The following is an 18,338-nucleotide window of genomic DNA, read 5'->3' on the forward strand; positions in this document are numbered from 1 at the left end:
AATGGATGGGAGTATCTTTAGTAGACAGTATGTAGAAGATACTATAAATCTTATAGTTCCCACCGTGTCACAATGATGGTATTGAAGCTGGACCAGCTATAGAATTTGGAAGCCCAGTGCAAAAATGGGCTGCTTGTTCAAAAAGAGTTTTAAGATGCCTCTGGCAGCATTTAAGATGACGCCGGCATGGGGCTTTTCTCAGTGCAGGGCTCTGTAGGACTGCACTGGTTACACACCATGGCATGAAGCCAGCGCTGCAGCTGTGGGAGACCACCACCTTAGTTATCTTTGTCCCTTGAGACCCTAGTGCTGGACAAGGCGTGTAGTGTGGATTTGAATGTTTGTTGAATGAAAAATTTGAGTTTCACGGTTTTCCACATCAGTGAGAAATGCTTAGTCTTCCTGACCCCGGGTCAGGAAAAGTCTTACTCTGATGAATAAGGTCTGTTCATCATCATAATAAGCGATAGATTTCTCTATTTGCACATCACATTCTGGCTTCATGAGAATTTGAGGCCACATATGGCTAAGGTTCATTTGATTCATACAACAAATAAATTATTGAACAACTACTCTGTCAGATCCTGTATTGGGTACTGGGGATACAAGAAAAGTAAGACAGTCCCTGCCCTCAAGGAGCTTACAGTCTAGTGTAAGAACTTAACAGTACCTCAGTGAGAAACTTTCTGGTGTCTAGGTTATTATCTGGAATATTTCCAACTTTCCTAAAAATATGAATCTAAAGTTAACAGCACATTTTGGAAATGAAAGACGAAGTGAAATTTAGAAGAAAATTCAAATATTCAACCATTAATGTAAAAACCATGAAATTAAAATGAGGAAGAAACTTAGGAAAGGTGAAAATTCTATTTTAAATACTATGAACAAGATTTAAATTTTAAAATTATTTTATTGTCTCTGGGTGACATTTTCATTTATAGTGACATTCATATACACATACATATACGAGGTGTGCATATGTGAGATGTGTTCCTTGGAGCCTTAGATAAATCCCATATTTCCACTATTAATTCATTTACAACTAAAGCAGCATACAGGTAAATTTGAAACGTTCCTTTTGATAATTTCTGTTATTTGGGAGAAATCCTTGGGAATCATCCTAAAGATGTATAAATTTCGGTATGATCTTACTCTGCAATGAGACTAAAACTATCACAATGTGTGATAATTTAAACATGTATTTTTAATGGTTATTGACAAAGTGTAATGGCATCAAAAATACTCAAGTCTATGTGGATTTTATTTTCATTGTTCCCCCACCCCGGATTCTTTTTTTCCTTAAAAGCACAAAGGATCCTGTGCAAATACAGAGCCTTTGTTGTTAATTGGCTATACTTTGGTATGTTGCTTAATCTATTATTCCTTAATGTAGCAGCATCCTTAGTTTATAGTATTTTACTTAGCGGCAACTGAGAAAATAACTAGCCTAGGCTTTAACTGGGAACTTCTGTAATCCAGGTTATTGTGAATCTGTCAGAAAGCTGGTAAGCAACCAAAAGAGCTGTCTCAAAGACTGCACAACCAGGGCTTATGCAGCTCTTTAGACACCAAGCAAGCTTGGTCATCTCGTGTCCCAGCTCATAACAGACGAACACAGCACATCAGATAGAGCCTGTTAGAGGCGGGCATATGGATACTGTGGTAGGAGACAGAACAAACTACTTAGCAGATAGAAAAAATTTTTAATGAAAAAAACACCAGCAACCGGAGGCAAATGATTATGTATACCTCGGGGCTGAGGGAATCACCTTATAATAATTGATACTAACTCATAATTTTATAGCCCTTTACATTTTATGAAGTATTTTATATACATCAGAGCTAATTGGATGTCTGTAATAACACATGAATATAACTTTTACTTTTCATCATGAAAAAGTGAATTATGCTGAGCATGCTGTTTAAGAAGGCAGGAAGGTATACTAACATTTGAAAGACTTACATCAAAAATAATTATAGGTTTAAAATTTTGGCACTTAAGAGATATGCATTAGTTATCCAAAAATTCATATACTGTATATGCTTTCTTTTATGACCAACACAGGCTATTACTGAGTGAATTTTCATAACTCTCCATGGCTGCTGGTCATTAAATGGGGATGATTGTCATCAGTGTTATCAGACTAACACTTATTCTCCTGCTAAACACAAGCTTTAACAGATACTTACGGATGCCAATACCATATAGTCTGACTAATGGCAGAAACATAGGCTTCTAAAAGGTTCTCAGGGTGTTTTTCCTATATTGCACTTTCTAGAAAACAAAACTTTAACCATGATATAATGTGATCTTGGTTCTAGACACAGGCGTGGGGAACCTTTTCCTTGCTTGTCTTCCTAAAATTTTTGGTATAGCCTCATCTCGGATGTAACAAGGAAAAAGAAAATACACATGTTCTTTGGGCTTCTGTGAAAAAAGATCATGTTTTCAAAAGATTAAGATAGGGGTCTTGTCTGCTTTAGCCACTTCATTTTCATAATTAAAGATAAGAAACTACTAAATATTTGATGTTCCCAAACTTATTCAACAACACTGCCATTAACATACTGTTGTGTAGAAAACTTTTTCAAGATTTTTTTTTTAAGTGCAATCAACCCCCACCAAGGTGGGGCTCAAACTCATGACCCTAAGATCACAAATCGCATGCTCCACCAACTGAGCCAGTCAGGTGCCCCTGTAGAAAGCTTTTTAAAACAAGTATAATTTGTACTGTTTACCAACAATTATACCACATTACCAATTATAATGCACTCACCAATTATCATGAATAAAAATGACTAAATTTAGAGTGAAAAACGCCAGATTGGATTTTACACTCTGAAGTGAAATGAGATCTTGGAATTGTAAGCCGCAGTTTCCTCCAAGAGTCTAGCATTCCTGATGCCCTGTAATTCCCAGATTAATATCCCCCTCATGACTTGTTGATCACGACTGTTCCTCAAAGAGGACAAAGATTGTTTTGTTGCGTTTGCTGGCTAATTTTTAGTTCTCATCCGTGGCTCTATTTTTATACAAGGCTGTTTACGTTTCCCTTTACTTCACAGCTGCTTAACGTGCTTGCAGTTCTCTGTATGTACGTACGCCCTGCGTTTTATGCTATGAATTCCAATGGAAATTTCCAGGCTTGCAAATGTTCTCTTACATGGTGCAGAAGGTAAGCCAGCTCTGTAGTTTACCAGCCAGCTCAGGCTAGTTGCCCATCCTTTACAAACAAAAGGGCAAAATGGCAGAATAGTAAGCAGGCTTTGGATTAAAACAGACCTGGGTTTGAATCCTAGCATTGCCACCCGATGCCAGCTCTGTGACTTAAGGGAAATCACTTAACCTTTCTGACCCTCCATTTCCTCCCAAGTCAATTGGTGATCATGTCACCCACCTTGCAAGGTATTTGGGGGGGGGGGGGGGTTGGTAGTAGAGTGTGGGCATTATTTGACACAACAGAAACTCTCTAATGGTTGAAGAATCCTGGACTGAAATTCAGAGCTGGGTGACATGTGAGTCCATGACATGCAACTCTCTCCAAAAGAGATGCAATTTATGGAACCTTTTTAAAAAATTAATGTAATTGTACTTAGTAGCTGATTCTTAATGTTAACATTGGGTGCTTTTGCCTCCAAAATTTTATTTTCCTTTAAATATGTAGGTGTGTTGGTTTTTTTTTAAAGTTTATGGCAAACCTATGTTTTCATTGTACTTTGCGGTACTTTTCTTGCTGGCTAAAAAATTCCAATTAGTTTAACATCCATGGTGAAATGATTTATTTTACAATCTGTCCTAGAGACAACATTGTTCCAAGTGAGATGTAAGCTCCGTCCACTTGTCTGGTGGCTCCTACAAAGAAATGTCAGTTTTATTCATGTATTTGGGTTGGTTTGGCATTTCTATAAGATTTAAGATACTTTTCTTACGGCTGGAATTCTCAGCATCTACTTCCACACCTTTTTCAATCTATTGACCAGTTTAAGGGTAGTCACAGAAATACAACTTAAAGACAAAGTGTTCATAAATCATTGACTTAACAGCCAGCAGAATACAGTAGAAATTGCCCTGAACAAGGAGTTAGGAGACTTGAATTCAAGTTCTGGCTCTGCCACTGATTTTATCAGATGACTTTAGGCAAGTCACTTAACTTTTCTCATTCATCCAATGAGATCAAATAATGAGACTGACTGCATTTTCTACCTCTAAAATTGGTTTCATCTACCTACAATTTTAATCAAAACACCTTTTGGGAGTCAAGCACCTGAGAGGTACAGAAATACTAATGTTTAAGGTAGTACTTTGCAAACTCTGGCCCAGGGACCACCTAAAGATTACTTGAGGTGCCTGTTAAAAATACAGATTCCTGTCCTCTCCCTGGCTCAATCAGAACCTCCTACGATAAGGGCCAGGTTTCTATGTTCTGCACAAGCTCCTCAGTGATTGTAATGCACCCGATGTTTGAGAACCACTGGCCTAAGAGAATGTGATCTGAGAGGGAAAGAGCTAGCATGTGGCTTCAATTGATCCGGCCTCTGGCAGATCCCTTCTAAACAGAATACCACCCAAAGTGGAGACTAGAAGAAAGCTGCTTACTTCAGCAGAGCAGTCAGCCCTGTGACTGTCCCCTGCTTGATCCTTTTTACTTGCTGTGTTCCATAACCAAACACAGGAGGTCTTCGTGTCGGCTCTTTGCTTTGACATCCAAGTTACTGACTACTGTAGTTAGGACAAGGCTTGAGAGGACTGCAGCTCCCCACTCCCCGATGCTAAGGGGGCTGAGCTTGTGCCACCGGGTTCAAGGAATAAAGAGTAAAACACAACCTCTTTACTCTCAATCCCCCCCCCCACCCCGATACTATAACTTGTCACCCTGAGTGAGTCCAATTGTCTGGCAGAGAAAACAGAAACTCTGAGCCACACTGTTCTCATCGCTCTGTGACCAGGTAGTGTACTAACCTAATGAATCCTCTTTTATGTAGCAGAAATGACCAAAGCCCATTCCTTCTCTTTTCCTTTCTAAATGTTTTTGACAGGAACAAAGTACCAAGTAAGGACACATGCTAGAGATTTTTAAATTCGTACAAGTAAATTACAAAGAGAGGTGGTAATTATTTTTTCCAGAATTTCACAACAAAATTCCCCTACGGTGAAAAAATATGTATAATTTTAACAGGAAACTTAAAAGACAGTTTGTTGTAAGACTAACAGTTATGAGAATAATGCCATTATCTGTGCTCATTATAGAGAAACATAACAGCAACTTTAAAAGGCCAAAGTATACTCAGTGAAGATGGAATTTCTTTTTCAATGACCAGGATGCTGACATCAAACTTCTGGGTTTTATTCAACACTAGTGCCACGGGTTTCTCCTAACCCAGCCCAAACTCCTGCCAGACGTCCACGAAACTCACACCAAAATCCAAAAAAAAAAAACAAGGAAAGAAGAGAAACCTGACAAGAGCTACCATGCAAAAGAAGCAGAACGGAAGTTCAGGCGGCACAGGTGAGCAGGAGCAAAGGAATGCGGCAAAAGATGCTGCTGCAGGGAGTCTACCTTGGCGAGGACCCTGCGATGCTGGACGACCAAGTACTCAGGTCACAGGTGTGTTCATGGACCCATAAGAACTGGGATCTTGACCCAAACTTTCAAGATCTTCTAAAAAGAAAATACTTCACCTGAATTGAAGTAATTCATAAGTCAAACACCAGAAGAGTTCCTTATTTGATGTAAGTTGTGCCTAAAACTTTGGCTGATACAAAGAAACCCGTCCACTAAGGCACCCTGAGGCAATCTGACAATGTGTTGGAGAGAACTTTGTCGTCAGTACCACATCATTATGAGAGTACAGAGAACGGATCACCCGCAGGGGACTGGCTTCTTTGGGCAAACAGTCAATAAGTTCACTGCACTGTTTGTCAAATCCCAACAAGCGAATCCCGTAGCCGTGTGGGGAAGAAATCATCCGCCCATCAGGGCTGAAGCAAAGTTCTTTGATATAACCCCTGCCTACATTGGCTTCTTCAATGTAATGAGTTAGTCGTAGAGAACAGCGAGGGGAGACAGGTCGCACGGGAGCTCCTTCTTGGAATTCATAGACACAAGTCCACTGGGGGAGAGAAGAGAAACCAAAGTTACAGAGCCCCAAATAATGCTAGATATTTCTTTCTGTGAAAAGCTCAAAAGACTGCCGAATTCACAAAATCTTTGCAAGAAATCATTCAGATGAGTGTACTGCTCTCCCAGTTAAAAAATGTGCAGGCCCCATTCCTTCTTATCGTCATAAGCGAAGTCATATGGCATGTTAAAGCCTGTTATTCCCTCAGGCTGCTGGGACTTCTGTGGTAATAATTCCCTTTTGTGAGAGTAACAACAATCTCTTGATATTTAAAAAATTACACAGTTTAGACACCTAAGCCCTAAAATATAAAATACATCTCGTCCTACACACTTCAAAGGCTCTTATCCTTTCATTCAGTTGTGACTTCCTCAAAAGACTCCTGCTTTCCAGAGAGTCATGAGGTCCTAGAAGGTCTTTTCCCTTAGTCATCGGTTTAGTCCTTTCCCAGTTTCCCCTGGTTTTTAAAAAGAGCAAATTATAATACTCAATTGACTTAGCAAAACCTTATATTTAGCTAGCTTGGCTACCTTAGTAGTCTCCTTCTAAGGTTTCCTATGTAAGAGGATCTGTGACGAGATGAAGGGGGCAAGGATTCAGAAGCTGGGCACAATCTGAGCTGATACTGCTTTCAAGTATTTCCCAGTCTGCCACAGACACTGGAGAGGAGGAGGGAGGGGTTCAAGGTACAAACACACCATGCACACACACGGCCGTGACTGTTCGCTCAGGCAACCCCACTGGAAGGTGGCGTGCTGCCGCTCCTACCTCCTGGTCGTCAGTGTTGCTTGAGCACCGAAGGAGTGTGGCCCAGCCTTTCGGGTGCAGCTGTAAGGATGTGATGCAGTTTCCACGGTCTCTCTCACCAGGAACTTCTGGGGTTAAGACTTCAAGACTATTTCGTGGTGAAACTCCTGATAAGAAAGTTAGGATGTGAGATTTGTATTATCAAAGGACTGAGGCAGCCCATCAAAGCTTTGATTTCTGGCTGCCACTCCTGCCCCGGCCTTCATTTCTTTGTCAGTCCCTTGTGCTACCACATGTAAAAGAAAACAAAAACAAAACAAAACTATGGTGCCCCTCAGTGTATGGGGAAAAGGTACGAGTAGAACTAAAGAATCCAAGTTCCCGCAGCAGGAATCAGTGACCTAAGACTAAGGCCTTAAAGCTGACTAGAGGTCCTTTTGATTACAATCTACATCTCAGAAAACTCTTTAAGAATCAAAGTTATGTCGGGGCGCCTGGGTGGCTCAGTCGGTTGAGCATCCGACTTCGGCTCAGGCCATGATCTCACGGTTTCTGAGTTCAAGCCCTGCGTTGGGCCCTGTGCTGACAGCTCAGAGCCTGGAGCCTGCTTCGGATTCTGTGTCTCCCTCTCTCTGCCCTTCCCCCACTCACACTCTGTCTCTCTCAAAGGTGAATAAACGTTAAAAGATAAAAAAAAAAAAAAAGGTCATATGAAAGGAATCTGGAAAAGTAAAAGGTAATTCTCATCCTCAAAGGAAGTGCTCTCTAGTCCAGAGAAGGAAATAATTGGAAGCTATGAAGGCTGCCTTTAATATAAATAAAGGCTATTATGTGTGCAAGGAGCAGGACTTCCGGTCCCCAAGGACAATACTCTAAACGACAAACAGACCTATAATTTCAGAGGTGAGGAAGGATATTTCACATACAAGGGGCAGGGAGACCTCGCAGTCCTACATATGCCCCGCACTCTGTTATGGCCCCTCACGTCCTTCTGCCCAGCGCCCAATAAAAGTGACTGGTGCAGTCAGTCATTACTAACGGGAGTTCTGTCCTCTCCCTCAGGTATGTGGAGAACCACTTTCATACACATTATAAAGAAAGCAGTTTAGAAATTTAATATCAAGAGAAATATTTCCACACTTCTCTACCTGTGGAAGGAGTTGCTTCGAGGATTATGAGCTCCCTCTGTCAGACCCTTTGTAAATTGTTTTTCAAATGCGTTATCTTCTTTAAAAGATTCCCTTTAGATTACTACAGCATTGATGGAAACCTGTGAAGCTCTAAATTACATTGTTACAACCAAACTATACCCAAATAATGATTTCACATGTGACTGAACTTTAATAACAATTTTAGAGAAAAATAGCTATTCAAGAATCAATTTTGAAAATCTAACAAATGCAGAAAAGAAACCCATCTGAATAGGTAAGTAGTGGTTTTTGAGCTGTGCTCTTTGGAGGTTCCTCCAGAGCTGGCAAAAGGAGGGAACCACGTGGGGAAGGGGTAGGGAAGACTGGTCAAGGACCTCCTTAATTTCACCAGAGTGTCTGCACTTTGTGCTACAATCTACAGCAGATTTCACGTCAAAAATAGAGTTCTAGAGGTGCCTGGCTGGTTCGGTTGGTTACCATCTGACTCTTGATCTCGGGCTCCTGAGTTCAAGCCCAACGCTGGGTACAGAGATCACTTTAAAAAAAGAAAAGTTCTAATCCTGAAATGAGTTTGAGAGCCTCCGTTCCATATAGCTACTGTGTCTTGCCAAAGTATGGTGCTAACATATCCTGACGCCCTGAAGACGCAGGATTGCCAACATTCAGAGCACCCTTATGTATGAGCCCCACCTTCTTCTCTGTGCTGTGTCTAGGCTCTCTGTACACCGTCTCTTCTCCAGTTGCCAACTTTATATCATGAAACTGCTGTGTGGTTTGGTTTTTGGGGTTACCACTTCAACAAACAACCATGTTAACTATTCTTGAGTTTCTTTTTCTCATGGATGGTTCAATCAATAAAGATTTTTCTCAGTGATTATTAAGAGCCTTAGCTTGTTTTCCATAGCCACAGTAGAAGAACAGGTAGAACTGATACAGTAAGTTTCAAATCAAAAGAAAAATATTTCACATCTGGGCATAAATCTCTAAATTTAACAGGAATTTTTAACCTTAAACATCACAGTCTTGAATATGTGGAGAAAAGTAGATAGGCTCTAGGTTTAGGAAGGGCTCTCAAACCATTCTACAAACAAGTAGTCATGCAAAATAATCAAGTATGCAATTATCAAGCATTACCAGGGAGGCTGCCCAGGGAAAACACAAAATAGAGGTCTAATGGATAGTCCCTCCCCTAAAGGTCTAGAAAGAAGCCATGCTCTTCTCCAAAAGGTGACCCAAAATTACAAAAACAAAACCCCCACCTCACATTTGGCCATCGGTCCACAAGGAGGAGGACAAACAAAAAGTGCTGTAACAGCTTAGATGTGAACTGGGATGGAGAGGTAGGTGAAGTCTGCATAGGTAGTAGAAAGCACTTCCCACGGGGGGTGGAAAGAATAGGCTATATAGCTAGTTCTGCCAGAGCGGTGGGAGAAAACTGGCAAAAGCAGAGTGGGGACAGATTGTATCCCACAATCCCTCTAAGGCTATCAGGTGCTGCTCAGATAAAGAAATGGCAGAGCAAAAAGGCTACTGGGCTGGAACCAAGCAATTTTCACAAGCACCTGACAAGTCACTACTTCATATTTATACAGGACCATAACATGCATAATCTCATTTAATTGCCATAAAAACTTTGATTGCAATCTACATGTCCTACCTACTTTTTCTCCAATTTAGACCAAACTAAGTCCAGTAAATAAAACCAAAGCTCAAATTCCAACAAAGATTTAAGCCCAAGATACTCAACCCTAGAGACTCTGGTTAGACTTTTGAAAATGACTGAGGGACAGAGAATAACCTCTTCTTTATTGGCTTTTGTTTGTATGGATTAAAACTAAACTAAAGAAAGCTATTTGGTAGAATCTGTTGTAAATTATAAAATCCAACTGTTAACCTACCTTCTCTTTGTGAGGCTCGTGACATGTGTTTCTCAGAAGATGAATTAGAATCACTATGATGACAAGGTGAACCAGAAACTCTAGGACCAGATGAACCTGAAGTGGTCAGATCTTGAAAATACAAAAAGCTGACAATAAACTTAGCAAAACTTAATGTCTCTTAACTTTTTAATCATTTAGTTGAAGCATACTGTTAAAGTCCATCTGAAACCTGGCAAGTACATGCCCACTTACAGCTGGCCTATAAGACTGAGGTAGGGAGGGCAGCTCTTTGAAGTGTTCTAAGGCCTGGCCCCTTTCTAAAATCTCTTCTACCAGGGCAGCTGGGGGGCTCAAGTCAGTCGAGCATCCAACTCTTGATTTCAGCTCAGGTCATATTTCACGAACTGTGAGCATGGAACCTGCTTGGGATTCTCTCCCTTGTTCTGACCCTCCCCTGCTCATGCACGCTTTCTCTCTCAAAATAAATAAACATTAAAAAATAAAATCTCAGGGGCACCTGGGTGGCTCAGTTGGTTAAGTGTCCGACTTTGGCTCAGGTCATGATCTCACGGCTTGAGTTCGATCCCTGCATCAGGTTCTGTGCTGACAGCTTGGAGCCTGGAGCCTGCTTCGGATCCTCTGTCCCTCTCTCTCTGCCCCTACCCTGCTCGCTCGCTCTCAAAAATAAAAACATTAGAAAATAATAAAAAATAAAATCTCTTCTACCAATGACTTAAGTGGAATAAAAATGACACACCAAACAAACATAGGAGCATAGGAGCGAGCATCTTTGGGTTGCCCATCATTTCTGTAGTAAAATAGAACAAGAAAATTCAATAAACACGAGAATGGAGGAGTTCAACCTGTTTATTTAATCTTAGAGTCCAAACACCAAGTCCATTACTGAGAACATTAAATGATCCTTCTTAAACATGCCAAAAAATTCGAAAATCATTCTGGAAATTATGTGAATACTATCTTTGAAATGCAGTACAAACTCTATACTGAAATCTGTAGAAAAATCATCAGATGGTTGGGTTTGATGTATTCCTCCAAATAGCAATCTATTTCATCACACTCTTCTAGTGGCCCCACACTTTCATGAAGACTTCTTAATCTAATTCCCTTTGAGGTTATTATCAGAATTAACCTTAGAAGACAAAACATTCTTGGTTTTTGAATTAAAAAAAATACCAACTAGACCTTCTAAAATCACTACTTCTCACTAAGCTGATTACTAATGTTTAACCTAAAAATAAATTTCTGAATGTAAAAGGACTCTACTCACATATTTAGGAAATGCCTTGCTTTGCAAATACGTTGATAAAACTTGAATTTCTACTTTTAGCAGTAAATTGGGCAAATGCAGTATAATGAGGCCTGCATTATCCCAAAGGAATCTTCAAAAGTGGCCCTATATAGACAAGAGAAAGAGTCCAACCATCTGAAGCCAATTTTAAATAGCAATTTATAAATAAACATTATGTGTTCCAAATGCTTACGTCTGGGTAAACACAAAATTATGTTCCTGGAACAGCCCTCTTCTTCCCAAAGGTGATGAAATATAGTGTCTATCATATAAAATGTAGATGAATTATGGTGCATAAGTTTTTCTGAGCCCCAATTTCACTGAAGTCTAATGGAATCAGCAACAGGAAAAATAGGGCTTCAGCAAGAGGGTATTTAGGGGCTGTGAAATAGGATGGCACCAGCTACCTGGGTATGGACATCTTATAGTCTAGGATATAATAGAGACTTAAAATTCTATATTGAATATATCTTTTTCTTAAGGTTTATTTATTTTTGAGAAAGACAGAGTGCAAGCATGGGAGAAGTAGAGAGAGAAGGAGACTCAGGATCTGAAGCAAGCTCCAGGCTCTGAGCTGTCAGCACAGAGCCTGATACAGGGCTGGAACCCATGAACCGTGAGACCATGACCTGAGCCAAAGTCAGATGCTTACCCAACTGAGCCACCCAGGTGCCCCATATATTGAATATATCTTAAAAGCTCTGCTGGGTTCCAGAAGGACTTAAAAAGATTGATACTACCTTGGGCTACCACTGATTTTTGAGGTAGTGATGATTTAGATAATTGATGAAAGATTTCTGGATAGCATAGCTAAAAGGAAGTATTTTTAGAGTTAGCAGTTCTTTGCCCTAGATCATTTGTGATACAGAAGCATTGATTTATGCTATGTCAGAGATTTATATAGGTCATACTTCCTTGGGAAAAAAGCTCTCACTGGGCTTTCCAAAAAATATCTTCTAATTTTCTTCCCTTTCTCCTGCTATCATTCTCAGAATGGAAACATATGCCATCCCTTTGTGTGAGATTCTTTGGAAAACTTTCTTTGATCAAAAAAGAAAAGCTTACCTGAACTTGATGTAGTTCTTCTTGCTCTCAAAATAGGATAGCTGCCTACTTCTAAAGACTTGGTTAAGTCAAGATCATGCAAAATCAAGAGATATCCAGAGGACGTTGAGATCAACATTTTCGAACAATCTGGTGTTAATCTCATTCTCATGAGAAAACGTGTGTGAAAGAATTTCTTATGTGGACACCCATCTTCTGTACACCTACAGAAGAAATCAAACCAACAAAACCTAGAATTATCATAAATATAAGGATTTGGTTGATAGTCATAATTCTGAACGTCCAACTAGAATTTACAGTCAATTTGTACTTAGCTTTACGGACATTAACAATTAACAAATTTGGTTGTTTTGCTCATCATTCCTTCTTTCATCTCCAACTTTCCATTTTATTCTTTCTTTCTGAAGTGCGTGTGTGTGTATATATATATATATTTTTTTTAATTTTAATTTTTTCTGAGAGAGTGAGTGAGCAGAGAAGGGGAGAGGGGGAGGGGGAAAGAGAGAATCTTAAGCAGGTTCCACACCCAGCATGGAGCCTGATGTGGGAGTCGAGCTCACGACTGTGAGATCATGACCTGAGCTGAAATCAAGAGTTGGACACTTAACTGAGCCACCCAGGCAACCCCTGAAGTATATATTTTTAGGTAAGACTTTGTTGAGGTAAACTCTCACTTTATGTTGTTCTGAAAATCTGTATTTCCCTTTTTTTGGAGGGTGGGAAGGAGTGGAAGAGACAGGCAGAGGGAGAGAGAGAATCTCAAGCAGGTTCCATGCTCAGTACAGAGTCTGACACAGGGCTTGATCCCACAACCCTGGGATTGTGACCTGAGCCAAAATCAAGAGCTGGACACTCAACCGAACTGAACCACCCAGGCACCCCTACTCTTCTTTTATGATTAAAGATTTAGCGGAGTACACAACTTCAGTTATGTACTCAGTTATGTACTTCAATTCTTTCTGACTACTGGGGATAATATTCCACTGAATTCCGGCTTCCTAACACTAACCCTGTTGTTATTTGTAGGTGCTATTAGTCAATTGTTTATTTGGATCATATTTCCCTCTTTGGGCTTACCTTCTCTTTGTCTTTGGAGTACTGCAGCTTCACTCTGATATGTCTAAATTTGGATTTCTACTGTATTGGGATTCATTTGACCTTCTAAATTGTAAGATTAATATCCATATATTCTGGGAAATTATCTGTTATTATTCCGGTATTGCCTCTTACCTATTTTCTCTATTCTTTTGGGGCTCCAAATAGATGTTTGAAACATTCACATTTGACTCTCCTGAGCTCATAACTGCTCTTTCATGTATTCTATCTTATTTCTGTTGCATTCTGGATAATTTTTCAGTATCTATCTTCCAATCTGTTTTTTAAAGTTGTGTCTAATCTGTGACCTGACCCATCCTGGTTTTTAAAAAGTTTTTCAATTACCGGGGCACCTGGGTGGGTTAGTCAGTTGTCTGACTTCAGCTCAGGTCATGATCTCACGGTTCTTGAGTTGAAGCCCCCCTTGGGCTCTCTGCTGTCGGCGCAGGGCCCTCTTTGGATCCTGTCTCCCTTTCTCTCTCTCTGCCCTTCCCCTGCTTGAGCACTTGGCTCTTTCTCTCAAAAATAAGCAAACATTAAAAATTTTTTTCTTAATTACTAAAAACTATATGCTTAAAATTTTTTTAAATGTTTGTTGTAATGATTAGGAACACTACTGATTTTTACATTTTGATCTTAACTCTTGCAATCTTGGTTGGTTAACTCTTACTAATTCTGATAATTTGTCAGAATTTCTAAGGTTTTCTATATAGACCAGGGGTCAGAAAACTGGTCTATGGGCCAAGTCTGGATTATTGCTTGTTTTTGTATAGAAAGTTTGTTGGAACACAGCAATATTCATTTATGTATTGTCTATGGCTGCTCAGAAACCACATAGCACACAAAGCCTAAAATATTTATTGCACAATCCTTTACAGAAAGCTTACCAACCCTTCATACAGACAAATATCATCTGTGAATGCTGTTTTTTCAATTGTTCCTTTCCAATCCTTATATATTTATTATACTGCACCAAGTAGGACTCTGCCTACAACCACCCCAAAACAATGGTAAACAATAGCAGTAACAGCAGGCATGTTCTTCTTTAAAGCAAGCTCTACGTTCAATGTCAGGCTTGAACTCTTGACCCCAAGATCAAGAGTTGCATGCTATACCGACTAAGCCAGCCAGGTTCCCCTATAGAGAAAACCTCTACAAGTTTCACCATTTAAAAATGTCAGGTAGGTTTTAGTGTATACTTTTGAAGAGTTTCCTACTATTTCTAGTTAAGTTTTTAACAGCTTTATTAAGATATAATTTACATGTCATAAAATTCACTCATTTTAAGCTTACAATTAAGTGATTTTTTAGTGGAGTTGTGCAATCATCAAAACAATCCAATTTTAGAACATTTTCTTCATTCTAAAAACCCTACCCTGTCTATTAGCAGTCACTTCCTATTCCTACTCCAAGTTGCAGGGAACCACTAGCCTACTTCTGTCTCTGTAGATCTGCTAATTGTGGACATTTAATAGTAATAGAATGATATAATAAGTGGTCTTTTGGTTTGGCTTTTTTTACTTAGCATAATTTTTTTGAGGTTCATCCATGATGTAGCACATCAGTACTCTGTTCCTTTTCATTACCAAATAGTATTCTACTATATAGATATACTACATTTTGTTTACTCACTTACCAGTTGATAGATATTTGTATTTGTTCCATATGGGGGATATTATGAATAATACTGTTATAAGCATTCATGGACAAATCTTTGTGCGGTGATATGTGTTCGTTTCCCTTGGGTACATACTTAGGAGTGCAATGGCTGGTCAGATGATAACTCTATGTTTAACATTTTAAGAAACTACCAAACTGCTTTATAAAGTGGTTGAACCATTTTACATCCCTACCAGCAATCTACGAGGATCCAGTTTCTCCACATTCTTACCAATACTTGTTATTGTCTTTTTCAATTAAAGCCATCTTAGTGGATGTGAAATGATTTCTCATTTTGGTTGACTTGCATTTTCCTTACGACTAATGATGCTGAACATCTTTTCACATACTTATTAATCATCTGTATATCTTCCTTGGTGAAATGTCTACGTAGATATTTTGCCGATTTTTAAATTGGGTTATTGTGTACATAGAAGTTACAAGAGTTTTTTATATATTCTGGGCACACATCCTTTATCAGATATATATTCTCTCCCATACTATAGTCTTTCTTTTCACTTTCTTAATGGTGTCATTTGATACGCAAAAGTTTTTAATTTTAATGAAGTCCATTTTATCAATTTGTTAAATCACTCATACTTTGGTTTGCAAGAAGATTTGCTCCCAAGTTTTCTCCTCTGAGATACATGATTGTGGCTCTTATATTCAGGTTGAAATCCATTTTGAATTGCTTTTTTTTAATGTAAGATAAGGGTCTAAATTCATCTCTTTGCATCTGGATATCCAGTTGCACAGACATCATTTTTTGAAAAGTCTATCCTTTCCTGAACCACTGAATTACCTTGATACCTTTGTTGAAAATCAGCTCATCATAAATGCAATGGTTTATTTCTGGATTCTCAATTCTGTTCCTCTTTTATATGCCTGTCCCATGCCAGTAAACACCTTATCTTGATTACTATGGCTTTGTAGTAAGTTCTGAAATTGAGAAATGTGAGAGTCTTCCAATTTTGTTCTTTTCAAGGTTGTTTTGGCTATTCTGGGTCATTTGTATTTCCATATAAATTTTAGAATCAGTTTGACAATCTGTCCAAAAAAGGCAGTTGGAATCTTGATAGGGATTGCATTGAATATGATATATTACATTAATTGATTTTTGGATATTAAACCAACCCTGTTTTCCTGGGATAAATTCTACTCAGTTGTGACATATAATCCTTTATACATGATACTATGTTTGATTTGCTAATATTTTGTTGAGGATTTTTCTATTTTCTTCTTTTTGTTTTTGAGGAATATTGGTCTGTAGTTTATTATTCTCATGATGTTTGTGTGGTTTGGTATCAGAGTAATAATACCAGCCTCATAAAATGAGTTGGGAAGTATTCTCTCCTCCTCTATTTTCTCCAAGTTTGTGAAAGACTGGTATTATTTATTCTATAAATGTTTGGTAAAATTCACCAGTGGAGACTTTTGGGACTGGGTTTTCCATTGTGGAAAGATTTTTAAATTACCACTTCAATTTTTAGCTTGCTTTAGGTCTGTAGGTCTATAGATTTTCTATTTGTTTTTGAGTCAATTTAAATAATTTGGGACTCTCTAGGTATTTAAGTTGTCTAATTTGTTGCCATAAAGTTGTTCATTGTATCACTTTATAATCCTTTCAATCTCTATAAGACTGGTAATAATGGGGGCTCTTGGGTGGCTCAGTTGATTAAGCGTCAGACTTTGGCTTAGGTCACAGTCTCACGGCTTGTGAGTTCAAGCCCCCCTTTAGGCTCTGTGCTGACAGCTCAGAGCCTGGAGCCTGCTTCAGATTCTGTGTCTCCTTCTCTCTCTGCCCCTCCCCTGCTCGCTCACTCTTGCTCTCACTCTCTCTCTCTCTCAAAAATAAACATTAAAAAAAATTATTTTTTAAAGACTGGTAATAATGTCCCCTCTTTGTTTTTAATTATGAACGAATGTTGAATTTGATTCCTTGATGAAAACAATCATATGGACTTTTGGTTTAACCTGTTAATGTGATAAATTAATAGAATTTTAATATAACTTCTATTGATAGATTTAAGATTGTAAGTAATCTACACCCAACGTGGGGCTCGAACTCATGACCCCAAGATCAAGAGTCACATGCTCTATTAAGTCAGCCAGGCGCCCTGGATATATCTTTTGATGCCTTGAATAAACCAAACTTGGCCATGATATTTTGATTAATAACTTACAGGATTCAGTTTCCTTTTGTTTAGAATATTTGCATCTACATTCACATTGCAGACTGACCTTTCAATTTTTTTCTTCTAATATTATCTTTGTTGGGTTTAGGTATTAAGGTCACTCTAACTTCATACATGAGGTAAGGAGAATTCCCCCTTTTTCTGGAATTTGAACAACTTAATAAAATTGAAGTGTTCTGTTTCCTATATAATCTGGTAGAAGTCACCTGTAAAACTGACAGGCCTGCTGTTTTATTAGATAAATTTTAATTGATACTTTCTATTTCTTTAATGGCTATAGCAGAGGCAATATTCAGAATATTTAAATAACCAGCAATGCAAAAAACTAGCCAGTCAGAATTGATGTGGTTGGCAGTGTTGGAACTGGGTCTGGGAATTACTTTACTGTAATATCCTAAAACTCCCATCAGCAAAGGGTACCTCTCAGCAGTCTGTAAACCAGGGTTTGACTCTTGGCTTATATTTTACTGTCTTAATGACAGTCATGTGGGCAAGTTACCCAATGTCTCTGACTTTGTGGTTTCCTTAGCTTTAAAATGGGATAGTAATAGTTATCTAACTCATGAGGCTGTTCTCAGAATTAAATGAGATGCTGAACAACCCCCACCCCAAAGGGGGAGAGGTGTTTTAAGGGGGACTTTAGCTACTAGATCATAGAGAGATCTTGAGGGAAGTGTCCCCAAAAGGGCCTGGGTAACCAGAAGGTGACAGGATTTGACCACCTGGGGATGATTCAGGATAGTGGCTATTTATCATTTAATACAGAAGAAGTTTAATATTTTAACAACTACTTCAGATAAATCAGTACATATTGGTTAAATAATCAGTCCAGGTGATAGGTCTATTTCAGGTTTTCTATTTCTCTTGATCAGTTTTGCTAAGGATTTTGAGTAAACTGTCTACTTCATCAAAGTTTTCAAGTATACTGGCATAAAGGTGAACTTATTATCTTATTGTATACTTTTTATTGTCTCCTTTTTTTATGGTTAAGATTATCTTTTGTCTGATTTCTCTTAACGAATCTTACCAGATAATTGCAATTTCAATTGGCTTTTTCAAAACACAGGCTTTAATTTCTTTTATCATTTCCATAATCTACTTTAATTGGGTTTACTCT

The 18,338-nt window shown here is 38.7% G+C and overlaps 1 protein-coding gene across 3 annotated transcripts in view; it reads right to left on the reverse strand.

The window, feature by feature from the left end:
• Positions 1-3,670: 3,670 nt before the first annotated feature.
• Positions 3,671-18,338, reverse strand: part of DCAF10 (DDB1 and CUL4 associated factor 10) — a 40,607-nt gene continuing 25,939 nt past the window's right edge. The window contains exons 4-7 of one of the 3 annotated variants that reach the window (XM_027039473.2): positions 12,273-12,475; positions 9,917-10,027; positions 6,889-7,034; positions 3,671-6,111 (exon numbers count right to left, since the gene is read on the reverse strand). In XM_027039473.2, the coding sequence (XP_026895274.1) occupies positions 5,743-6,111; positions 6,889-7,034; positions 9,917-10,027; positions 12,273-12,475 (829 nt within the window). In that variant the 3' untranslated portion in view covers positions 3,671-5,742. Of the gene's footprint in view, positions 6,112-6,818; positions 7,035-9,916; positions 10,028-12,272; positions 12,476-18,338 lie in introns of all 3 variants that reach the window. The other 2 variants (XM_027039475.2, XM_027039474.2) reach the window with 2 other exon arrangements.

Source organism: Acinonyx jubatus, chromosome D4 (genome assembly GCF_027475565.1).
Source record: "Acinonyx jubatus isolate Ajub_Pintada_27869175 chromosome D4, VMU_Ajub_asm_v1.0, whole genome shotgun sequence".
Lineage (NCBI taxonomy): Eukaryota > Metazoa > Chordata > Mammalia > Carnivora > Felidae > Acinonyx > Acinonyx jubatus.